This window comes from Aythya fuligula, chromosome 13 (assembly GCF_009819795.1).
Source record: "Aythya fuligula isolate bAytFul2 chromosome 13, bAytFul2.pri, whole genome shotgun sequence".
Classification (NCBI taxonomy): Eukaryota; Metazoa; Chordata; class Aves; order Anseriformes; family Anatidae; genus Aythya; species Aythya fuligula.
Window position 1 is genome coordinate 7,979,604 of NC_045571.1, and position 25,928 is coordinate 8,005,531.

The 25,928-nt window shown below is 47.2% G+C and overlaps 1 protein-coding gene across 1 annotated transcript; it reads right to left on the minus strand.

Annotated features, from left to right (window-relative positions):
- Positions 1–119: 119 nt before the first annotated feature.
- GPR50 (G protein-coupled receptor 50) lies at positions 120–20,940 on the minus strand. The gene is made up of 2 exons (XM_032196417.1): positions 20,766–20,940; positions 120–1,519 (listed from the first exon to the last, which is right to left on the minus strand). The coding sequence occupies exons 1-2, from the start codon at positions 20,938–20,940 to the stop codon at positions 651–653; spliced, it is 1,044 nt and encodes a 347-aa protein (XP_032052308.1). The 3' UTR covers positions 120–650.
- Positions 20,941–25,928: the final 4,988 nt, after the last annotated feature.

Consider the following 25,928-nt stretch of genomic DNA (forward strand, 5'->3'; position numbering starts at 1 on the left):
CAGACACTCACTAGGTCTGGCTTCTGTTTGCCTTGCATTCAGCCCAGGCCAGCTACTAAGCTGTAATAGAAGGAAAAAGGAAAACAAACACACGCACAGTGGAAGTCATTGTGCTCATATGTACGCCTGCTGGCTAACACCGTTACTAACCTAACTGAAAAGATACCAAGTCATGCAGTTTACACTTTGATTACTGTAATTTGGGTTATGTTAATGCTAAGGAACAGAATTCAGAGGGAGGTGAGAAAAGTCGGTTTGTGTTACATAGCAATTCTGCAGGTTGCATTTTCAAACATAGCTGCATTTTTTCATGCACTCTGAACGCTTCCCTTTTTGAGGGTAGTGGCATGCTTGTTGCAGAAGCAACCAAAGCAATTTATTAGGCACACAGTGAATGATGGCATAGGAAAAAAATATAAAATAAAACAATTAAAAAAAAGGTAAAGGGCAGTTGTTCCCTTAAAATCCTTACTCAAAGCCGTGATGTCATGGTGATAAGCTGAGCATTAAAAGTACCAGACTCCTTCCTTGCATGTGAAGGGGGTGGCCATTTGGGGTCCAGCAACAAGAGCTGTGAAATGCACAGGTAGAAAGGTTTATGTATTATATGTACAAGGGTAACCCAGAATAAATAGTGCTGCTGTTCTGGCTCATAAGTGTATTTCAGCTTGGTTGTTATTGTTCGTTACTGCTGGAGACGGCTTGCTTTTCAGCCCTTCTGTCCCACCCTTCGACACGTCGATGAAGAGCAGCCTGGGAGTCCGGAGTGTCAGCAGTATCCTTTTGTACTCCTTTCGGAAATTCTGGTTAAGCAGCCCATAGATCACGGCATTGAGGCAGCTGTTAAAATAGGCCATAAAATAGCTCAGGACAAAAAGCCACTCTGGAATGTGTGGCTGCACTTTGGAAGGATTAATTGAAACAGCAAGGCCAATAAAGTTTAATGGTCCCCAGCACACAGCAAAAAGGACAAAAACCACAAACATGGTCAAGAAATTCCGGATGTCAGCTGCTCGGAGCTTCTGCTTGCAGTCTTGTCTCACCCGGTGTTTGACTTGAATCACCAAAATCCAGATCCGTAGGTAGCAAAACGTCACGATGGACAGCGGGACGATGAAGTGGACCACCACCACCGCGATGGTGTACGATGTGCTCACCGTCTGGGCAAAGGTGCAGGAGTAAATCCGGGGGTCATATTGCAAGGACCCAACGAAGAAGTTTGGCACGATGGCCACCACGGTGAGCAGCCAGGTCAGGCAGATGTAGCAGCAGGTGTTCTTCAGGTTGAAGAGCTTATCATACCGAAGGCTGTGGCAGATGTAGCAGTAGCGGTTGATTGCGATGGCGGTGATGTTGAAAATGGACCCGATGACACTTAGGCCCATCAGGAACCCGCTTATCTGGCAGTGGACGTTTCCCATGGTCCACCCATTGTGGAAAATGGCGCTCAGGATCAGAGGGTACGGATACACTGCCACTACAAGGTCTGCAACAGACAAGCTGACCACAAAGATGTTGCCTATGGAAAAGGAGAAGAGACCACGAGAGGTTAGCAGAGGTCCGGACAGACAACTTCCACATCAGAACTCCTCTCTGGGCCTAACTCTGCTTGTGAGCTTCACTCTGCCTCCCAACTGGAGTTTGAAACCATAGAAAATAAGACTTTGCTGTCTGTACTACTGACAGCAATAGGGAGTAACTGGGCATTATTAACCTGTGTATTGCTTCCTAAAAAAAATCTAAGCTGGAAGCATTAGCCTTAGCTCAGCTGTTATTTCCTCCTGTCTTTGAACAGGCTTCCTAAATACCCAAATACAATCCTAAATTAAAATGTATGGATTAATAACTTTCCTGAAGAAAGGAAGCAAGAGGTCTTTAGAGAACTGGCATAACTACAGGACCAGCTATAATGCTGTAAGGAATATTTGTCAAAATTCAGCTTTCTGATGATTAGACAAATTGTCAATTCAAGAGAAACTCAGCAATATAGAGGACAGCACTAGGAAAAGTCATTTTTCGTAACATCACCCCCTGCAGATAAATCTGCAGTAGTAGGAAGAATATTATTAGAGTACTGGTAGAAGATATGTTTAATAGATTTAAGGCAGTAACATCCATGCGGCTATGGGTTACAGGTGACACCCCAACTCACTGATCACACCTACACTTTCTCTTCAAACCTTCATAGCATGCTGTCTACCAGATTATCTCAAAAATAAAACAAAACAAAAAAAAAATGTGTCTTTTTCTGTATTATCCATGGAGAGGCTCACTGAGATCTCAGTTCAACTAGGTCACAGGCTTTGGCATTTGGAAAACATATCCAAGGGCTGTCAGAAATCACGCCTGCATCACCATCGCAGTTGGCTCCTTGCTATGTTTGCTCCCAACAAAAACTATCGGCACCAGTCAACAGCCCCCGTCAGGCAGCAAAGGCCACTTCACACTGGCCGGGAAGCAGTCCGGACTCGAGAACAGCCCACGGTGGCACTGAGCTGTGGCAGCTGACATGAAGCATCATTTCAAAACAAGTATTAGCAGAGGACACGCGAAGGGCTAAAACCTCAGCAGGGAGAGATTTCGCACAGGCAGCACGCCTCTGTGGCTGCTCTGGCAATTCAGGCTTAGCACTCACATAGAGAGAGAGCGCTGCTCTGCAGCAAATTTGTATTCCTTCAGTCACAAAGATGCCTCCTCAACAAAAAGCAAAATGTATCCCCAGCACCAGAATCTCCTCTGGGGAAGTTTAGGGAAAATTCTTAGCCTCACATCCCTGCCAGCAACTGGGAGAAATCACAGCCTCTGCAAGTCCTTCCTCACTAACTTGGATAGTTGGGAAAACGTAAAAATACAGAGAAATTAAAAAAAAAAATCAGGTCAGACGGCTTAACTTCGCACCTTTTCACAGCAATAAACTCAACTTCCCTTTTATTTGGCAGCATGATCAGCTTTATATTTTTCTCCTGGTGGGTGAGCACAGAGACCAGAGCCACCCAGCAGCCACGTGCCAGCCGGTCCTGAAAAACTGAGCATGTTAACAACTGAGTACTCTGAGGAGGGGGCACGCTGCATGCCTCCAAGCAGAATAGGCCCTCCAAAATATGGGAAATGGCTTCTTTTTATTGAAATAAGAGTCAACTTCAGTTAAATACCCAATGTGAAGCCATCTAATGTGTGGCTGTTACGGAAAGTAAACAACAATCTCCTGTCAATCATCTTTTCTATGTCACTACTGATTCATTATTATTTTTAAAAAACATTTTTCCACTATAAAACACAGGAGTCCTGCCTGCAAGTAATACCAGCAGGACATTATCTCAAACTTCAGTGACGTGCTTCTGTGGCACTATTTTCAGATGCATCTTTTTCTCTTCGTGAGCATACAGATATAATTCCTCATTAACTTCCACACTTTCCGACGCATTTTTAAACTTCCATGTGGTATGAATTGGTTTGCGCATCTCTGTGCTCCATCCCTGCCCCAGCATAATGGCTGCACAGACCTGACCACCTTTTCACAGAAACTTGAAGCCTTTTCACATGCCACAGGTCCAACACAGGACTATAGAGGTACAATATACCCTGTTCGCAGTGGAATCTGCAAATTATTTGAAACACGAAACAACCTGAAGCCTGGCAGCAGGTCAGGTTATAAGCACATGCAGGTACCACAGAAGGGGATTTATCCCAGAGCACCTTCTGCCCTACTACTTTGCTCTGTGAGCTCCCCTAATCACTCCCATACTTGTGTTTCTGCTCACTCTGGCAGCCTGCTCCTGTACTACAGCAGATCCCTGGCAGTGCCAGGAACCCATTTTGCCTGGATTATCTGACAGCACAGGTTATCTGAGGACTTACTGTCAAGTCCTGGCACCAGGTTTCATATGCGTGGAAATCCTGCAAAGATTTCTGCAAACCCAATAAGCCACATACACAAAGGTCCCCAATGGCAGGCTGCCCGAGCATCACCTGACTTCCATACAAATGCACATCACTCTTCTACAAAGATGAACTGAGCATCACTGTGCAAATACAAGGGTCGCTGGCCCTGCCTGCCTCAGGAGGCTACTGGAAATCCCGTGGTGCCCAAGCTCCAGTTGCATCGATCTCCCTGTTGATCCCACAGCACCTGTGGACTGTCCTCTAAGACACACAGGCTGTGTTTTAGGCATCCTGAACCTAGAAGCTGGGTTGAAAAGAAAAATAAATAAGAGATTAAAATACTTTGTCTTAAAATAAACTATTTTTATGCAGCCAAAAATGTCCAAATAGAATATCCGAAAGCCTCATTCACTGTTACCAGACTTACACTCGCCTTCCTTGTTAAGGAGGGAGAGTGTTAGAGGATAGGTTAGAAAAACATGCCAAGATACACAAAATGCTAAGTTTACAGGAGCGACCAGTATGTTTGCGGTGACAATTCACTATCTGTGGCCTGCAATACGAAGCACCTTAACTTTCACGTTTCTCTTCCCAGGTTTTCTGAAAAACTCATATCCAGAAGGAGGTGAACTGGAATTAAGACTCTCTTCAGCTTCAAAAGGATCTATCTGTAATAAGGCTCAGTAAACAATTTAACAGACCATGACTATAAAGCAAGCCTCTGATAACCACTTACCATAACCTAATACTCTCTATTTAACCTTTGAAAGCTGCAAAACAGAAACAAAATGCACTGTTTGCCCCAAGCAAAATAGATAAAGTCTTAAAAGCTTTATTCAACGTGCAACAAGGCTCTGTATTAGCCCTGACAGCCTCCTTTCTGTGTTTTTACCTGCTACTCGCTATGCATTTGCTTGTACATTGCTGACCTCCACTTCCACTCGGCAGACACAAAGAGCACGCTTGGCTCTGCAAAATAAGTGGCAGTTCACAGAAAGCACCTTCAGAACAATTTTGTTCTCTTTATACTATAAAGATGGCACTGAGGGTTTGCAGCCACGTTATCATATACTGGCTGCTCTTTTGGCCCGATAATAATACTGGGGTGCTTGGGGCAGCCAATGCTGCAGCCCTCACACTGAGGAGCATTTCCAACATCCCCAGCCCCAAAAGGGCACTCCAGGGAGCAAAGTAACTGCCCGGTCAAAGAGCATTAGGGTTGAGCCTCCTGCAGGGGTCTAGCTCAATGTCACTTGCCCTGAGAACATCACACAATCACACATGCGGCACAAAATGGCAAAGAAGAAAGTCCAGGCTGACATTTTGACAACAGAAAGTGTTCGACAACTCAAAAACCAGGGACACTCTCCCTGAGGTCCAGGCAACAGGAAAAAAAAAAATAAAATAAAAGATCTCTTATTTAGTTCATCAATCCACAAATTCTAACTGATGATTTTATACGTGTATTTAGGAAGCCTATTCAAAGACAGGAGTAAACCAGAGAAAGAGAAAAAAAACAATCAATTATCCAGTATCCACCAGGAGGGGACACAGCCTGGTCACTGGCAGATGATGCGGTCGGGCTGCCAGCAGCTCTCAAATTCCAACTGTGCTGCATAAAATGATCCTGCTGGTAACAAACAGCCAGGAGAGGAGGACCACAGCATGCTTAGAACGTAATGTTAGAGAACGTGGAAATATCCAGTGTAAGGACACAATGAAAGTCCTAGACAAAAGCATAAACTTCCATCACCATTGAACTTTTTCCTGGCAAATGTCTCTCTCAGCACAATCATGATGCCAGAGAGCAGCAGTGTGCTCAGTATGAGCATCACCAGTAGCACTGGTGTCGTTCCCAGAAAGAAAGCTGTGGGTGCATGGTGCTCCCCTGTCTTGCCATCCACGGCATCTATGCAGGAGCAAGGCCAAGGTGTTTCAGCACCACTTTGGCATCATGACTGCAAGCCTCATCAGCCGGCTCCTCGGTGCATCACCAAGGCTGAACAAAAGCTGCCTTTACCTCTGGATCTGTGGGAAAGGCTTGCTCCCAGCGGGAGGAGAAAACCCTCGCAGTACTTACTGAGGTAGAAAGGACCCGCTCCCAGGCACTTCCATCACATTCATTTTTTTACGCTCCACATATTATTTTGTCTGCTGGTTGGAGAAAAGAATTACTTGCACTGCTGGCAGAGGGCTGGGTTTTAGATGTGCTTTTAGGTCACGACCTTTAACTGTATTGCTGTCAAAAGCATATCTGAGTCGTGCCTTCAGCTGCTCTAATTGCGTGCGGCGAAGGGCAATCATTGCAATGTTTACACTCCAGAGACTCACAACTTTCATTTGGATATGGCCAGCCAGCTTCAAAGCTGTGTTCAAGCTCACGAGCCTGTGGAAATGTGTGGAAATACAAGCGGCCCTGTTCACATGGTTTCCTATCTTCCATTTTATCGCTTACCATTATATTGAAAACAATGGAAACGGGCACTTTTTCCCTTGGTGTGTCACAGATGGGAGGTGGACGTTGGCTCTCAACTGAATAAAATGAATTGTTCCCTCCTCTTCTGGACCTTTCGAAAGGGGTGTTCCTCTTTTGGTACCAGTGCAGAGCAACACCCTCATTTTCAGAGTTTTAGATATATTAAAAACAAAAAGAAGCTTTCAGACCATCTCATAGAAACCCTGCCTCAAAAGCTTCACCCTCCTACTCTACCTTAATCCTCATACATCCTGCTCAGCTCAGACACGCCTTCCTGAAAATATTATTTGAAGGTATTTTAAAAGAAAGAGGAAACTATGTAAAATTTGATATTTTACCTAGCTCCAAAAGTTTTTAAACTTTTAGAAAATAATATTTTCTGTTCATTTATGTGCCTTTTAATGACTTCTTCCAGTGTTTTCACTGAAGCTTTGGCCTTTTGCATGAGGGAAAAATCCCAATGTTGTTATCCCTCTAGATTTCTAAACTTAACTCTTGTTACTGTGATGTTTTGCCTGGATGCAAATATGGCAATAGGTTTTGCTAGAAAAAGAGGAGGAATATACATGATCATCTTGATCTGGCTTTTAATATATGCAGATTAAGTGCTAAAAGCAACCCTATCCGGTTGGCAACTGGGAAGCTTGGTTCCTCCCTGCATCCCTTCCAAATGCCTAGGGTGAAGACAAATTTGGGAATATCATGTGCAACTCGTAGCCTTTACAGGGCACTGCAGTGAGGCCGATGGATGGAGGTGTGGGAGTCAGGAGGCCCTCACAGCCAGCCTCTGGTTTACACCACAAGCCTCAGCACCTCTGCCAGCACCAGCTGAGCCCACACAGCGCTGGCTGCAGCATCTCAGCCTTCAAGGACCATAAACCAACAGCTCACTGCCCTCTGTTTCTGACCGAAATCACTGCCGAGCGGTACTGCGTGACTAAGCAGCCCGTTCCCATGCAGGCTGATGCCTTTACATTTACTCTGACACACTAGGACGCACAAGCACAGATAAGCTCTACCAGCCCATGTTAACTCTCCAAGCCTAGCATTTATTAACTGGTTTGCCAAGTGCCCTGAAACAAAGCAGTATGGTACAGTTCCCAGCTTCAGGAGAGAGCAAGTTGAACTTAGGCAACAGAGAAAAAGCTCAGTCTGGTCACAGATCAGCACAAGACGAAACGCTGCCCCAAATTCAACCTCACTTTCTAGCGGAGGCTCGAGACAGACCTCTAACACATACTGATCCTGGCAGCATCACGCCTCTGGCGCTATGTCCAACAAGAACGAGAGATTAACATCAAAATGATTCACTTGCCATAAAGGCCATTTTTAGACAAAAAATGTAATCAACTTATGAAATAACAAAGCCTAAATCAATAACCAAAGGAATAATAATAGAAGGGCTTTACATAACAGAAAAGAGTTAGGCTTGGTACACACACTAAGAGAAAGCATCTGTGCTCCAAGTGTCCGTCCTCAGCTCAGGGATGGTGAAATGGGATTGTCTGCCTAGAGACAGCTTGTCTGCTTTTCCCATTCTCAGTCTAAAGAAAGCTGTTTCCTTTCCCAGCTAGGAAAAAGGTTGAGCTACCTGAATTACTGTTCATCTCGCCTTCACAATATGCTAGGAACAGGAGTAATATTCCCTGCGTTACAGACAGACAAAGAGAGACCCATCATTTGTTGGCTTGGCCATGGTGATGCCAACTGTGAAAGAAGCCTGCATGTAAGTAGGAGACCAGAAAGTGAAAGAAAATCTGTCCTGAACCTTCTGGTTCATTCACAACTATCTACTAATCCCATCAGAAACAGAGAGTTACTTTCACCTGGGAACACTGCAGGGACACTGATACAATTGTGCTGGCAAAAATCCAGTGCAAACAAATCAAGTTGATTCAATAACAATAATAATGATACTGGAAAAAAATACCTCAAATAAAAATAATAATAATAAAAAAAAAGGCAAGCCCTAAAGGACTTTCTTATTTTTCCCAGAAATGAGTCCAAAATACATTGTTTCCCAGAACATCAGCAAAATCTTTATTTTAGATATTCCACAGGACTTACAGAACTCGTATCAAATCTGGGTACAGGACCGGCAACAAGGAGCTATTGATGGTACGAGAAACTCTTGGAAATGGGAGTCCCAAGTGAATTGTATGAGGACATTTGCTTCTGTTTGTGTCTGTTTTTTTTTGTGGTTTTTCTTTTTGGGTGGGGGGGTTGTTTGTTTGTTTGTTTTTCCTAACGACTTGTGACGCTTAATCATCTTTGAGGTGCAATGTATGGGAATATTACAAGAAAAAAGCAGTTTTTGCAGCAAAGTCCACACTAAATGTGTTCTAACATAAGCCCATGGTTTAAATGGGTGTGCTCTAACACTGACCTCTATAGGAAGTCTAATGGTGGATAGTATCCAATTGGGTGAATGAGGATAAGATTGCATGGGCCTATGAGACCTAAATTACTGGAAGAACCTCTCGAAGTAAGTAGCCACACATGTAGGCAGAGAAATGTGCATGGTAAGTGGGAGATCTTGCACTCGTGGAGCACAACTGAGCAGATACCTCTGCTATCAACAGCTTCCAGCACAATACCACTGGATTCTGTCTTAAACAAACAACATTTTGCCCCCAGAAAGGAAAATAAGTGAATAAACAAACAAATAAATAAATAAATAAAAGATGCTGGAAATAAATAAAGCCATCCATATGAAACTGAGCTTGCCTCATCCTGAAATACCACAAAGTCCTTCTTTCTTGACAGTAATGCTGGGGGCAGACCTACTTTACAACTGCATAATAATCATCAAGTGACAGGGCTTTTAAGTGTATCCGTAAACTTTTCTGTCCTTTGCCTTTTTATCTCCATTGAAGTTTTTTCAGCAAAAAATAAATCACAGGGATTTCTTCTCTCTGAAACTGCTTAACACCCACACCAGGATACTTCAAAGCAGTAGTGTGCAACTTTATTTAGCCTTATGACTCCCATCACAGGCCAAGGAGGCTTGGAGGAGCCAAGCCAAGGAGGCTCTCTCTCCAAAGGCAAGAGAAATGGTCAAGATTCCTAATTTTAAAAATAAATAAATAAATAAAACCAACCTCGCTCACTCCGTGCCATTTCTGAAAAGCCGTCTCCCCCGCCCCTAGGCCTTCCTTATCTACTGACAGCATATTTAAAGAGCTGTCATTTATCCAGCATGAGATACGACTTCCTGCCTCCTGGTCCCTTCAGAACCGTTTGTAAACCTCTGTGTCCTCTGCTTAGCAGGATTCACTCATTTTCCCTTTCATTGCTCAAATCCCACGTTGTTAGCTGCCCCGATGAAGTATTTTTGTTGATCGACAAGCTCCAGAGTGACAGAATATTTAAGGAGCTACATCAGGATGAAACAAAGCCTGGGCTTAGTACAGAGGCTTCTGCATCTCGGCAGCTCAGGCAACATCCCATGAGCCAGGAGGTCATCTTCAGCCCAGCAGGACCGTCCTCGACACCACATGAAGCTTCCAGTGGACTGAAATAGCCCAGTCAAGTGTCTGTGGATGTTGTAAGGAACCCAGGGAGTGATTTGCAACATCAGAGCTCTAAGGAACTGGGGTTCAGAGCTTCGGTAATGGATGTACACACAATGAGGAGCCCGGCCCTTGCAATAAGCTCCAGCCTCAACATCCAGGAGCATCCCCAGGCAGGAGCATGGGGCTGGAGCACCTCAGCCAGCACGTCACCCTGCCCTGGTCATCATGTGCCCCAGGAGCACATTGACTTCACCACCCCAAAAACAAACGCATCCTGGCACTAGGGGCTTGGACCACAGCTGCTAATTGGGACAAGACAGGAGCGAAGGGCAGAACAGGGGAAGAGGTCTGCTTTGGTCTCCCTCGGGAGTACAAAGTCTTTCCGAAATTCAGCTACATAGCACAGCCTTTCAAAGGAGAGCGACAGCTTCTTCTATATCAGCAGCAAGGCAGGAGCTCACATGCCAGCGCTGCCTTCTTATGATAACTGCCCTTTTATCATTTATTCAGGAATGAGGCTGTAACGAGGCAGATTTATATCAAATGACAAATAACAGCTGTGGGGAGAAGAAAAAGAAGTGTCGTGCTTCATTAGAACCCTGTAAGGCTCTGACAGCCCGAAACACACCGCCAAAGTGGCAAATGCAGCCAGAAAGACAAGGCAGAGCTCACAGCAGCTGTTAAGCCAAATGGGAACTTGTTAAAATTAAGGGCCATCTTTCCCCTTTCATATTTAGTTTCAAAAGACCACGCAAAGAAATTCAACCTCTTATGAAGACTGAGTCATTAGTGCAGATGTGACAAAAGGCCTCAGCCAAGATTTCAGATTGAAAGTAAGTGTTAATTCCCAGGTGGTTGCTCAAACCTTAATACATTAATCTGGTATCAACTGGGGCCCCCCAATATGAAAGCCATAAATCTTACCAGGATAAATTTCCCCATTACTCACTTGGTGTTACAATACTGCTTAAAAACCTGCAAGCATTCGGCTTGGAGGAAAAGATGTTGATGGGTCTGCAGCATTAGCTACGACGTGCTTGGGACTGAAAAGTATCCTGCAAGTCAAGTGTGAGGTTTTGCCTGAAGGATGCTGATTTCCAGAACAGGCTGGGAGCTCTGTGCTTCAATCAGGTCCAAAACAAACACTGAAAAAGCAAAGGAATTAAATACCTAAGCTGCCAGGCAGCCACAGATCATCCCACAGCATGAGGGGGCAGCACCAAGCTTTCTGAATTTCCTTAGCGGGCAGGCAGTGATGGCACTATGCAAACCTCAGAATATCAGCACTACTCATCTTTGTTCGCTTCATTTCTCAAGGAGACTGAAGTGTGTCTGATCGCACTGCCTGCCTTTCCCCAATAATTTTTGTTACCGAAGGCCAGCTTCATTCCCTTTGTACAGGAGAGTGGATGGCTCATTAAAAAAATAAAAAAGGTTTCTGCACAATGGAAACTGGTCCCCAGCAGAGCAGGGATATTGTGAGCGACTGAGCTCATTAGAAAGGTATAGGGTGACCCTAAGTTTTTTTGGGAAAGCAGGGCATTCAGTTTTCACAAAACCACAGACCGTGGGACAAGTTCTTATGGACACAATTCAGAACCAGCCCCTGGGGAAACCAGCCTCATTTCAATGCTCAACTAAAACTAAACTCAATCTGCTGAAAACATGTTATGAGGGCAGTAAACTTGGATTTCAGTGGAGCAACCACTGTATAATGCCACAATACGGCAGCAAGGTTGTGGGTTACCTAAACTGCCATTCAAGAAAGAAAATGCAAGACAAAAAGGCTGAGATAGTGTTAGCCAACAGAGATAGATTGGCTCGCTAATGAATTTAATGCTGACTTAATCTTCTGACTTGGCAGTGCCCCGAAAAGCCTGCTCTTTTGGCCTCCCTTCGCCTAAATGAAATTAACCTATTCCAGAAAATTAAGGACGATTTACCAGGCCACTGAAGGCCGACTTCTTGTTGGATCTGGATCCGTGTTAATCCACCCAAAAAAAAAAAAAAAAAAAAGAGAGAAACTCTGTGATTTAGAAACCCGACTATGGGAGGGTTGGCAGAGGGGCACGCATGGGCTCTTGCTGCTCGTTTCTCGCAGGCGTGCTGGCACCAGCCAAGAATTTTTGGATGAACACAGCAGGAGCAGCGTATTTCACTGCAATTTCAAGCTTTTTTGCTTCCTTGACAAAGCTGAAGGTAGCTGAGGCTGTGCAGGGGATGCTCAGGGGACCCAAAAAGCCCATCTCTCCTTCCACGTCTGACACTTTCCAGGCACAAGGCATGACCCATGTCGTCAACATCAGAGAGCTCGGCCCTGCCCCTGGGGACATCAGGGAGGGCAGAACACCACATCTGCATTCCCCATTAGCCATTTAAACCAGCATTCAGAGATTTTTCCATTTTCCCCTCAGTTTATGGCTGCTGTGTCACGGGAGACAAAGCCAGCTCTCACTGAATCAGCAGAACCTCCCCAGGGACAAGCAGCAGGTCGTAAACCACACACTTCTGCATCTCCCCGTGTTGTGAAGAGCAGTTCCCATCCCAAAAGCAAGAAGGCGTTGGGAAGGTAATGGTTGTGCTGATGCTATGTAAAGGCCAGGGGAGCAAAGCCCTAATCCAGCATGCATTGCAGTCTCCTGGTGATTTACAGATTGTTTTCCATGGATGTGGCCTGGTGTTTACATCAGTATTTGTAGCTGCTGCAACAGTTACACAAACATCATGGGGATACAGATTCGAGAGCCTAAAAATGATACACGTATAATTAACACTCATCATAAAAGCATCCGAGAAATCTTCCAATCCCCATTCCAAGGTAAAACAGAATTCAGAGTTTACCAGTGCTCTGGAGATGTATTTTGGAAACTGGAATGACATAATGCAAAATATATTTCATTACCCATGTAACATCCAAGACAAAACTAGATACTGGATAAAGTCCAGGTTAGAAACCACAAACTTCTTCAGTTCCATAGCTCACAGCATTTTCAATCTTTTACATAATTACACAGACTTCAACTCCGGCACATGATATCATGCAAATGATTACCTGCCTACACTCATTTCCCCAAGATACACAGAGCCCTTAACAGCGGACACCACACAACCTTATCGAGAAAAATAAATAAACACACTATCTTCACAAGAGACTGTTAAGACACTGAAAGGTTGTGGAAAATTGGAAATAGCATCCACGCTGAGAGCATAAATGATCCTTCTCTTAGGGAGAACACAATTGGACTGCTGTTTCTCACTAGGAAAAGCAGAAAAACATTTGCAAACACGAGCCCTATTATGAGATCCATAAATCTACATCCCACAGTTGAGATCATCCTTCCCTTCCCTACTGTTCCAAGAAAGCCCTTGCTGCTTTCCTTTATATTTCAGCAGAGGACAAGGAACAGCCAGACGCTGCTGAGGTCAAACCTCCTGCCCCTGTACTTCCTTTTCAGCACTGGAAGTCCCAAGGTAAAACTCCCTTCCTGCCTTCTTTGCCAACTGGTTTGCTCCCAACGGGGCTGGTCCTGGCACGACTCATCTCACCACTTCTGCAGCAACAACATTGGGAGCATCACTTTGAAAGCTGGGTTGGACAGATGTATTTAACGAAGGTAGGCAGGCAACATCACAAGTTAAGCTCTTCTTTCTCAACTTTGCTCTTCTTCCAAACTCCTCATCACATCCTGAGGCACGCGCTGCCCTGTTTTCAAGTTTTAAGAGGAGAAGGAGCATTGAGCACCGTACAAAAATCAAAACTACAGAAGGTACTTGCCCATAAAGTAACTTTGAATTCTCCCTCAGCTTAAATTTTACCTCTTGATTGGAAATATATTTGTATACATCTACAGTGGATGAATGCAAATAGCATTTCCAATATAACAAGTAACAGAAATGTCATGGAGCCCTAAGGCAAGGGACTGCAGTACATGCCATCTTGGAGAAGCTGTAAAAAGCCAATATTTCAGTTGCTTTTCTCTTGCTTAAGTTTCCTAGATTTTCACCTCTTTATAGAAATAATGTCTTGGACTTTGTGAGTACCACAAGAATCAAAAAGCGTTCAGAAAGCCGAGCAAATAAGCTCAACACTTACCATGCTGAACCACTCCACAGAGGCCCAGTAAGGTGACATTTTCCCTCATCATATGGAGACCAGGGCGGTCATGCATGCTCTCAGGATGAGAGCAGGTCTGAGGGTCATCTCTTCTCCTGTCCCACTGCCAGCAACTGCAGCAGCAGCTGCTGCATGAAGAAGTTCAAGAAAACATTTACTGGGCTCCGGTGCGATAATGTGCCTTGGGGGAGCACTCCTCCTGACACACAGCCAAGTGCTCCACGCTCACATGTAATATTAATGCAACACGGTCGCTTCTCTAATGAGAGCACTCATTTTTGAACACTGCTCCAGTAAATACGCAAGGAAATTTTACGAGGCAGTTGATGCACAAAGCTTTCACTTAACAAGTTATAGGACCTCATGGGAGAAGAATTACTTGGGGAAGCAGTGGCTTAGGCCAGGCAGGGACGGAAGATGCTGCAACAGCCACAACACAGAGCCCAGGCTCAAACAATGGCCAGAAAACAGGATGTATTCATGGAAAACACACACTTACATATTACACAAATCTTTGCAAGCCTCCTCCAAGATAAGCCTGCATCACAGAAGCCTAACTTGGTGGTAAGCTCGGGAATCTCCATGAAAGCCATAACCATGCTGCCTGGGTGATGGCTGCATGTTGGTGACAAACTGGTGGGAGAAGCAACCTGTACCTGAAGATGCCCTGCTACCCAGACCAGATGCACAACTCGCCTAACATAAAGCCTCCATTATATGAAGTGAACGATCCAAGTTTTATTCGCTATACAAGACATCGTGTGAGAAAATGTCAGTGCCCTGCTTGCTGCCCAAGTGTTCTCCAGAAACTAAAGAAAACCTTGCTGCAGAAATAGGACTCAAATCCACTCCCTTCCTGAAGCAATACACAAAACTAAATTTGCAATCCTTGATTTTCCCCCTTTGGCAGGGGGGAATAATCCTGCACAACAGCACGTGTCCGATACAATTGCTTGAGAGAAATTAGAGGCTTACACCTAGAGAAGTGTAAATCCTCCATTGCTAAGGTTTCCTCAGCTGCAAGGGAAAGAAACATTGCCTCCTGGTGATTAAGAATGTAATTATTATTATTAATTCTGAAACACTTTGAATTACATGGTGCATTTTCTTTAAATGGGCCCTATCGTTAGCGCAAGCTGATCTGATCCAATGATTTATTCGTGGCTTAATATCCCCGCTTGTTTCACAAGCTCAGCACATTTTGCTCAGTGCTACTGTCTGGTTGCTAGAGACAACTGATTTAAATTTAGACAGAAGCTTTTCCAAAAGTTTTATTCAGGGCAGATATATGAATTAAAACACTGTCTATGGTGATACATAACTACTGATCTCTTCTGAACTCTTAGCACCACTATGTGCACTTGAAGATCTCTAGAAAGTTCACAGGCAATGCCAAGTTCAAGTCCATATTTGAGCAGAGCTTTCCACTCAGACCCATTCTAAAATCAGGAGGAAGTCTGCCAGGCAACGCTGCAAAATTGTGGAATTTCTGCAGATAAAATCAGAACTAGGCTTCCCCATCGGTGCCATCAATAAAATACCGGCCTTGCCTATTCATTTGCAACGTTTCCTTCATTTTCTAAAGCAAAAGCCTGTCTTTACCAACTGTGTTGCAAAGCAGGTCTTAAAACAAAAATAGCCATGGAAGAGGAAAAAAAAAGCCTTTACAAGTTTGGCAGATACACTACTGACAAGAAACGATACATTTTTAACTGCTGTGTAATCACAATACACTTTTCCTACTGAAACTCCCCCAAAGCTTCTGCCCAAAGGCGTTGGATGCTGAGCAAAAGCCAGCTGCCACATCTGTGCTGCACGTGGCTGTGCAAGCAGCTCCTCCTGCTTCACCTCTGAATTTTTACAGCTCATCCCCACAAGCCAAGTTGAGTTTTTGTGCTCTGTGTGACTGCTAGAGCCCTTCATTTGGGGCCCGTGCTGTTTTTTGTCCCAGAGATCAGTATTTCCACGTTGCACTTTCTTAATCTGCAATCGTTTACACCCTCTGGTCACCCTGCTTTTCTGATTAGATAAGGAATAAGACTAGAGAACAAGGCCAACAAGTCAAGAAGCGCTCAACTCTCCATGGTCTGTCCTGCTCCCTATTCAGGGAAGTTTTCTGATCTAATGAATCCAGATCTACACTGAGTTAGGTAAATCTGTGATGCTGCAGGCTGGTGTCTGCCCGGCAGCGCGAAGGGATCACCTTCAAAGGTGAGACAAAAACGTGAAAGACTGGCTTAGCAATGTGATGCGAATGCCCCAAATGGTTTTATAAGGGTAACGATCAGTCAGAAGAAACCCAGCCAGTTGTGGGAGAAATTTATCTCAAAAAAGGAAGCACGAGGGAGAGAACTGCAGCCAAAATGTAAGAGAAGAAGGGCAGACGCCTCCACGGAAAGGCAGAAACACTCCAACCCCTTGCAAGCCCTATTTGCTGCTTGCCCACTGCTCCGTTTCCATTTCTGTATAATTTATTCCAAAGCAAATATATTCTTTTTAGGAGAAGGAGGCGAAGGCTGTGCCTGTGCTGCGGGACACAATGCTGGCGTTCAGCCACTGGTTTTTCCTTGCTCCCACACTAATCACAGAGGCTTTGTCTAGTTTGGGATTGAGCAAGACTTTAATTAACATCTTCCAAGGGTACAGCCACATTGGGAAGATTCCTCTCATTAGCTAATTAGCCTATTGTCCTAATTAGGTGGGGCAAAGCCAGTTTCACTCCCTCTCTGCCCTGCACAAAAAACCCTGCTTTTCCCACCTAGGTGTTCCCTTGAGCTGGTCGCAGCCCCTCTGGACCGACTGATCTTTGAGGCTGGGTGGTGACAGACAGCAGCACCCGGAATTACTCCTGGTAAGCAGCTCCAACTTCAGGAATGGGAATGGTTACAAATGGGAAAAAAACACGGCACAGGTTTTCCTCCATGCCTTCCTCCAGGAGTAGCCCCAGGGCACAGCCTTGTCACTGCCAGGCAGCCCCCAGGACAGTCCTGTCCTCCTCCTGCTGCTCTCTGCCTGGACTTGGAAGGGATTAAACATCACCCACGTGGAACAGAGAAAGAAAAGCAAACAAAACGCAAAGAAAATGGAGACAGAAAAAAAAAAAAGTAAACAGAGCATGTATGCCCACCTTCCCTCTTCCTGAAACAGGTCCCAGCTCGTGTGGCAGGACTGTCAGCGAGGCCATTAGTCATTTGCTATTGCCAAAGCCAGTGTTTGTCCCTCCAAATCTTTCAGCAGCACCCAGCCCTGGGCCAGCCCAGCTTGTTGTTGCTGCAGGGCGTGCAGGGCAGCCCTCCCAAGGAGGCAGGCTGGGATTTTGCTTGGCACACGAACAACTTGGCCGCGTTTCTCCTGCTGTACAAAGCCTGGGCGCAGCTGAGGTGGTGTTTCGTGGGAAAGCACAGCCTGACAGTGGCACAGAGGAGAAGGAGAAGGCAAAGGGCTGGTGCCCAGCACCTCTGCAGGAGCCTGTGCACAAAAACAGGATCCTGGTCTGCAGGCAGCCATGCAGAAACACCCTTCCTTCGTGGCCTCAAAACCAGAAAGCAAAGTTCAGCCAGAAGAGTCCCCAAGAGATGGAGATGAGTCTGGTGCAGGTTTTCCTGATCAGAGGAACTTTGTTTCAACTAATTTGAGGGTAGCTGTACGGAGACCTGCACCAGCACACAGCAAAAACCTGTGTTAAGCACACATATGGCTGGAGAGAAGGGTCTTCACCTGACTGGAAAAAAAAACTAAAACCTCCAGCCAGCAGGCCACAATTACAGAAGTCTTCAGCCCAGGAACATCTGCAGGGACTGTGCGTGCCCATGGCACAGCGCTGGGACAACATGACAAGGAGCCACCAGCCCAGCAGGGACCATTACACCACCAGTACACCACCAGTACAGCAGCCCCCTGAGCCCACTGGGACACATCCGGACACCACAGCTCTCCCTGAAGCAGCCCCGGTGCTGCATCCACATTTGTGGCTGATGGCACAGGAGCATCGCTGGCAGCCAGCTCGACGTGGCAAATTCATCACTGTCCAGCTGAGCAAGTCGGTAATGAAGCTAAAAGGGAATGCTGTCACGGCTAATTCCCCACCAACAGCGAGGACGTTTTTGAGCAGCTCACACCTTTGGTGGCATCCCTGTTTAAGAGGGGGGTGCCGGGTGTCACCCTTCCACGTGGAGTCCCAGCGGCCCTCCTGCAGTTCCCTGGCCAGTGTCACATCTCCCTGGGCTGAGCCCAGAGGGCCACAACCCCCATGTCAGATCCTCTGATACTCCAGGGGGTCAGGATAAATCAGAAGCCCTGGTGGGAGTTTGCTACAGAGGAACGAACCGGCAGAACAGATGAGCAGCTACCCACGATGTACAGAAACGATGTCGTTTCAGGCTTGTGGCAGATGCTGGAGGGTTTGTGGTGCTAAAAAGAAAAAAAAAAAAAAATCATCTCAAAACACCTACATACAGTCAATAGCTTTCTAGGACAAGGAAATCCTGCAGGAGCTGGGAGGAAACCAAGTACAGTTCCCAACTGCACCTGAGATATGAAAACTGAACGTGGTCCAATGCGACGCCTCTGAAAGGTCCGTTTCCCCAAACTAGAAACAATCAGACAAAAATAACTGAAAGAAAACACCTAAATATATACGAATGGGACAGTGGGAGATGTTTAAAGATACCTCAGTAGAACCCTCCTCCTTTCAGAAAAGCAATACTATATTCAGAAAAAGTTTATTTTGTTAAAGAATTAAGACAGGAGACGAATTAAGAAATGAGTAATGAATAGAGAATCCACTATGAGTAGCTAGAAAGCAAATTATTTTATAAAGAAAGCTAAACGATATCACAAAAAATAACGGCAACATATGTCAGGAAAAAGGCAGTGATCTATCGATACAACAGGCTGACACTAAAAGAAAGTCCAGGGAAAGTATCCGTCCTGATACAGCAGATGTAGAAAGTATAAGCATTTCTTTTTGTCTTTGCAGATAAGGATGACTTACATTTCTGATATAACCAAATTCTCCGAATTCCAGAAGCAAGTGGGAAAGGCATTCAGCACGACTAAACATTTTCCACATCTGCAAAACTGGAAAACATGAACATGTACCAAGGAGCTCCCTAATGCTGACTTTGAGAAAAGAAACATGTCACAGGGCACGCAGGAAGTTCCAGAGGTCTCAGAACAATAAATAACCCCCCCACAAGCAAACACAAAGCTTGTGGTGTGCCAACATTTTGGGCTGGCTGACCTGGGAAGCGCAGGCTGATAACCCCGGCTGCGGTCCTGCAGAGCCAGGGAATGGCCACAGCAGCAAAGCATGAGGAGATGGGAATGCAATTAGTGCTGGCCAGCACAGCTGTATGGCAGGAGGGCTTGTCAGGCCGATCTGCTGTTTCTTCCCAGCCCTGGCATTTGGCTGACACAGGTATCCGTGCGGACATAACACGTGCGGACTTCTGCGTTGGGTTTGGGCCAGCATGACAGCCTCACAGCAACATACACGGAGTACAGCAAGGGGATTAAATCCAGCTGAGCCTGGTGACCTAATTAAAGTCGTAACCCCACTGACTGCCCCTACAGAGGTTTCGGCTCCCTGAGCGGACGATGCTGCTACCGAGGAAAAGGAGGCAGCAGGAGCAGCCTTCTGCAGGGCAGCACGGGTGTGAGACATGGGCTTTCAAGGCGTGCACGCTTTGGCTGTCTGCCTGTGTTTGCAGAGAGTTCAGCAGAGCTGGAAAACTGCATTTCCAGAGCCTCTGCCCACCATCCTCGACCTTTTAAGTGTGCTGAGCCTTGAATGCACGAACCAAAGCCTGGAAATGTGTTTGGCACCTGGCTCTTGAGTGGTACTTAGACTGAAAATATCTCTGTTATAACCCAAAGGGGAGGTAGTTCTCCTTCACTTCCTAGCAACTTTAACTCGCAGAGGAGGCAGGCTTAAGACTTGCAATGCACCCAAGTGATTAACAATTAGACAGGTGGTAAAGGCAGCTAAATGGCTTCAAATCTGCCTGCTGCACTTCTCAGCCAGAGAACATACACCACCAGTTACCCTGGGGGGCGAGATAGGGGGTATCTATTTTTCCTTCTGATCACAAGCTCCCAATGCTCCCATGTTAAAGCAAAGCTAACAGAAAGCAGCACGATTATGTGCTGGGGATCCTATGGGCTACGCTTTGTGTGCCTGGGCAAACACAGTCTCAGAGCTCGGGGGTGCTGCACCCAGCTCCTGCCCCAGCCAGCAGCTGAGCACTATCGTTAATAAATCAATCAAATAGTGGGGGCAAGAAGGGGGGATGCTGTCCCATCAGGCTCACCCATTTTTACTACTTATCCTGTAGTAAAAAGCTACTTTTACTGTCCTCTGTTGAGTTACTCCGTATTAACAGAAGCCTGAGATACAGAGAAGGGAGCTCAGCACCTGCAGAGCACTCACAACTTTCTCTCCCACCTTATAAACACCAGAGAACATTTCATCCGAACCATTTAGTGAGCTCTAACAGTACAGGTCACTTTATGCCTTCACATGTAAAAGCAGCCCGAGCACTCCTAACGCAACGCGCATCCGACCGGCACCACCTGAAACTCCCTCCGGACCAACTCCTACCGAATTTTCTCCTAGCCTTTGCCGAAATAACCCACTTCTGACGGCAGACCCAAGCCCTCCCTGCCGGCTGCCAGGACACCGGCACCCAGCGGGGGACACCCGGGGACACCCCGGGACCTCCCCGGGACCTCCCCGCGCCCCGTCCCCACGGGTCCCCCCGCTCCTCCCCGCACTCACCGGCGTTGCGGAGCTTCTTGTTCCTCAGCACCGAGAGGATGACCAGGGCATTGCCCAGCACGTCCACCACGATGGTGACGATCAGCACGGCCGCCAGCCCGCTGCTAGCCCTGGCCACCGCCTGTCCCCCCCCCGGCCCCGGCCGGCAGCTCCCGTTCCCCCCCTGCCTCTCCATGCGCAGCTCCCGTTACTGCGGGGCTTTTTGGGGGGGATTTTTTATTTATTTATTTTTTATTTTTGGAGGAGGGGGGGGTCCCGTCGCCCCCACCCCCGGGCGGTGCCGGGGCCCGGGGCGGGGCGGGGAGGGGCTGGGGGGGGGCAGGCGGCAGCGCTGTCGGATGGCGACACCGCGCGGCGACGGGGGGCAGCGGCGGGGAGCCCGCACGGTGCGGGGCTCGGGGGGGGGGGTCACCCCCCGGGTGTGCCCTCAGGAACATGGGTTTGCTTTTGGTTAGCCCCCAGATCAGGCAGGTGGACCGGAGGGCCTTTGAAGACCCCTCCAACTACTCCCATCCCATCCCATCCCCTTCTTCCCCATCCTCAAGCAGCAGCACCCAGGGGTGCCCCAGCCACACTGTGCTGCACCCTGAGCCAGCCCCGCTCCTGCACTCTGGCCTTGGCCGAGTCAGGCTGCTTTAAGCTGCCTTTTACAGAGACTTGAGAGCACTCCATTTTGAAAAAAAAAAATGTTTTATTTTATTTTATTTTACTTTATTTTATTTTTATTTCACTTTTATTATAACGATCAAAACAGTGCATTTTCAAATTGCCAAATACAGTAGTTCAGCTTGAGGCTTGGCCCTTTGGGTGAGCTTGCGCTGCATTCTACACAATATTGCAAATGTTTTCTTTCCATCGAAACCAAATAGTTTTCTTCACAGACTTCTGCCCAGTTTGCGTTCAGAACCTTCCTGCAGTTTGGGAGCAGCTCACGGGGATGCATCCTTCGTCAACTTTTGCCTTCATTCTCTTCTGATCTGGTGCTGTTTTCATCACTTTTAAGTCACTTTCAGAAGTATTTTAGGTGTGGAGAGCTGGGATGTGGCTTCAGAAGACCTGGAGCTCATATGCAGGTTGAAACCAATGAAGGTGGTATCCGAAGTGCAGGGAAAAGCAGCTGCCTTTCTGAACACTTTGCATGGACGTGCGTAATGCCATCACTTCTCTGGCTGGGGAGGCTTTCAGGAGCCCCAGCAAACCTCCACCCAGGAGGATTACCTCCTGCTGGCACTGCCTTCCAGTCCCACAGCGAGGAGATTGCTGAGCTGAGACGTCTGGTGTAGTTTTGCCTACTGATACGGACTGGTTATCAGCTGATTGCTGAGTAACTGGAAGAGAATTAACATCAACCCCCACTGCTCCCCCCCAGCCTCAGGGCAGGGGGACTTCTGTTGGTTCTCTCCCAGGCCAGGGCACCCACAGGAGCACCAAAGCTGCCCAGCAAAGATTTTGGCCTCACTTACACTTAAAAATATTTCCTAGCACAGCAGTGTGAAGTGGAGGGAGATGTATTTCCAAAATAATAACAATAACAAAAAGGTTTTTCTTTTGGTGCAGAACTGACACCTGCACAAAGCTGTCTTTTTCTGCCCTAGACGAGCAGGTCTGGGTAGCTGTGCCGGGCACGCGCGTGCATCTGCATGGATACAGCCACTAATCTCTCATACGACACTTGGAAGAAATTATGATAGATGTAGTGAGCAACTGTTTGCATCGGCGGGGTGATTTAGATGAATCGTTCTCAGGCTGCTTCCTCCCACCTTCCTGCTAAATGGACTCGTCACTGCTTCAATTAAGAGAAGTCTGGTGCTCGAGGAAGCGGCGGCAAGGAAAGAAACGGCGGTGGGGGTATCAATGAGACCTTTTCTAATTACGCTGTGCCAGAAACTCTGACGTAAATCACACTAAAGAAAAATACCTGCAGCGTGTTGGAGGCATTCAGGCTCATTTGATCGTGCAAGGATTGCACGTATGATCACAAGAGAAGGAAACTGAATTAGGGTCAGCAATCAGCTCCTTGGCTCCCATGGCACAGAGTTGAGGTTACAGGTACAAACACCACGACCAAACAGAACGCAATTGGTGCAAAATATTCCCAAACCTTTTATTTATTTTTTATTTTTAGGTGCAGAGCATTGCCCATCAGCACAGTGCCTGCCAAGGTGCTCAGCTCAGGAAGAGTTAATCCAGGTACACCCTAACAACTGAAAACCTGCATAATTGAAAAGTAGCTGAGGCATTAATCTTCCTTCTCAGTACCTTGAGTCCTCTTTAAAAAGATTATTTTGTCTTCAGAGACAGCTTTAATGCTGCTTAATGAATTGCTTATAAATGGAGGATTTCCCCCCCCCTACACGGGGACAGGCTGACTGCTACACTGATTTTTGTCAGTGCAAAAGAGACAATTAACTTTTGTCAACTACACAAAGATAACGGTTGTTCTCCACAAATGCCACTATGCTGTTTGGCATATTTAGGGCCGATTTATCTTGTCCTTTTGGCTGAGCCTGCTTAGTGGCAGCGACATATCCATTTCCCTTGGCTGGCTCAAGGGAGCTCTTCATGCTTACCAAAATAATTACCGGCCCTTCTGCAGCCCCCAGGAAGGGGTCGGATCCAGCAACACCAGGCTGGGAAATCCAGAGTGGCCTCTGCAGGAGAGACAGACACACAAACGGGTCCATTTATGCCACGGAAACTCAGGACAAACCACCAGCCTCATGTCCAGCCCCCTCCTGCTTCGTCCCCACAGCCCCGGCCCCATGCGGTGTGCACACTTCGCTGCCCCTTAATGGGCTTTTTTGTCTGGCACCCGAAAAGCCTGCTCATTCAGCCCAATTGCCCAAAGCTGCAGTAAATGGCAAGGGAAAGAAGGAAAACTTTGTATTCCTTCGGGACTCTGAGTACACAGTGACAGGGGCAATGCTGCCGTGGGACGGAGCACCAGAGTCCCCCTTTGCCAAAAAGGCTTTTGCTAGCGGGATGGTTTGTATGGCAGAGGCTGAACTGTGCACGTGGTTTGTATGGCCTTGGCCAAAGCCTTTTCACCCCATTTTGTCAGGCCAGGAAGGTTCAGATTCAGTTGACGTATTTTGTGGCCAACAAGAATTCTTCTAAGGGCTTTATTTTCTGAGAAAAGCTTTTCTCCTACGTTGCCCAACAGCACACGAGTTACTCAAGGTGTTTGGTGTCCCACAGCAGGACAATAAATCAAGGAGAGGAGGGGAGAGGGCACAATGTCCCTGTTTGTCCTCCTGCCCATCCTCCCGCAGGCAGGGATGCTGTGGGGTGCCTCCTGCTGCTCCCCGTGGCTCTCAGCCCCTCTCCTCCCTTACTCTGCCCTTTCTTCCTCCCAGCCACAAGCCTGGGGTCCTGCCCCATTTAGGGAATGGCTGGAGGGCAGCTTTTGGACACCACAGGCCCTCCCCCAGTTCCCCACCAGCTGCATTCAGAAAAGGGAGCTGAGCTTGTACCTTGGCTGTGCCTCAGCCCCAACAAAAAGGCTGGTTTAGAGCTCTGGGCACTAACACGCTCATCACCAGCCACAGTGCAAGAAGTGTCCTAATGACACCCTCGCTGCGTGTCAGCAAGGGGCTCAGTTACCCCATTAGCAAAGGCTCATTTTCATCATCCTCATGGGAAACAGCCTGCCCGGATCCAGCAGCCATCCCAGATGTTTCCTCCTACGAAGCGTGGTGCTTTCGGCCGCTGATTACAGGCAGGGAGCTCTGCAAATTGCTGGGTGAAAGCATCGATAGGAGCACACAGGCACTGATCGCGTTCCTGGCAGCTGGCTTGCTTGAAAACAGCGGATGGAAACGCAGAGACCAGGAGGATGGAAAGCCTGGATGTGGTGGGGGAAGAGCACCGAGATCTGTAACACACGAGGCATCAACCCAACAGCAGAAAAAGGTGCCAGAGATATTTAGGGTTTGTATACATACACACACACACACACACACACAAGACTGACAAGTCATATCTATACATGCAATATGAGCAAGATGTTGCTATGGCAATCTTAATTCCACGGTCCTTACATTAAGGAGGAGGCTGGAAGTTGTTTGGCACCACGACTGCCTTTTTGTTACGGTACGTGCAGCGTTCAGCCCAGCACGACTCTGATCTCTGCCTCCCGGAGCTATGGAAATAGAAATCACTGCTAACAATAACATCGCCACGCGGCAGCCTTGGATGCAGAGTCCTTTAAAAAAAGGGAGACAAAAAAAAAAAAGGGAGATGCAGACAGAAAAAGAGGCTGCGTGTGCAGCAAAACCAGGCTCCAGGGCTGCCTGTGCTGTGGTGGGAGCCTTGCCCAAAGCTGGCATCCCCAGCCCCAGGCTGTGGTCTTGGGGTTTGGCTTGGTTTTGCTTCCCCCAAAGGAAAGACCTGGGATGAATTTACTCAGCCTCTCCAGGAGAAGCTTTAAGGACATTATTAAAGTGTGAGAATACGCAAAGATCTCCAGAATAACCAAGTGGGGCTTGAAGGAAGGTCCTGGAGCTGTCATATCAGAGAAGCTTGCAGAAAAGTGCATTTCTAGCCACAGATTTTGGGGCTTTTCCCATCGGATGCTGCAGATTTGTTACAAGCCACGTGGAGGAGGTGGCCGCATTGCCATCACCTGAAGGCGTGGGCTGGAGATGGCGCACGCCCAAGGGCATGGGGAGGGTCAGCAGCCGGATGGGGAACGAAACACAAAAAGGGGGAAACACTTACCTCGCATGCAGAACCAGATGCCACGCTTTGTGAGTCTCATAAAGCCCTTTGTGCTGAAAATCCTGCTCCAGATGAGGACGGGGATGTTTCTCATTGCGGTCCCGATCCGCCCAAAACTTCTTTGCGGAGCTGGAGACAGGGACACGCTCCCCTGCGTGGGCAGCGAAAGCCCTCGCGGTGCCGGGGCCCCAAGGGACGAGCTGCCCCGCTCCCCTGCCTTCGGTGAGGGTCTTGGTGCTGCCGGAGCCCCCCCGCTGGTGATTTTTTTGGGAAGAAGCACAGAGCCACAGCAGCTGCGGGGGTCCAGCAGCACCGGGGATGCGCAGGGATGCTGTGCAGTGCGTTTCTGCTGCCTGAAGATGGCAAGCCAACACTGCTGTTTATAATACATGCAAATAACCCTGCCGGAGGAAGAAGGGGCTCCCTACGAAGACGAGGGCTATA

Excerpts from the sequence above, each read along its gene's own strand:
- GPR50 (XM_032196417.1), bottom strand. The coding sequence starts at position 20,940 with ATGGAGAGGCAGGGGGGGAACGGGAGCTGCCGGCCGGGGCCGGGGGGG. Across the intron at positions 1,520-20,765 it reads CAAGAAGCTCCGCAACGCCG|GCAACATCTTTGTGGTCAGC; the intron begins GTGAGTGCGGGG and ends CCTTTTCCATAG.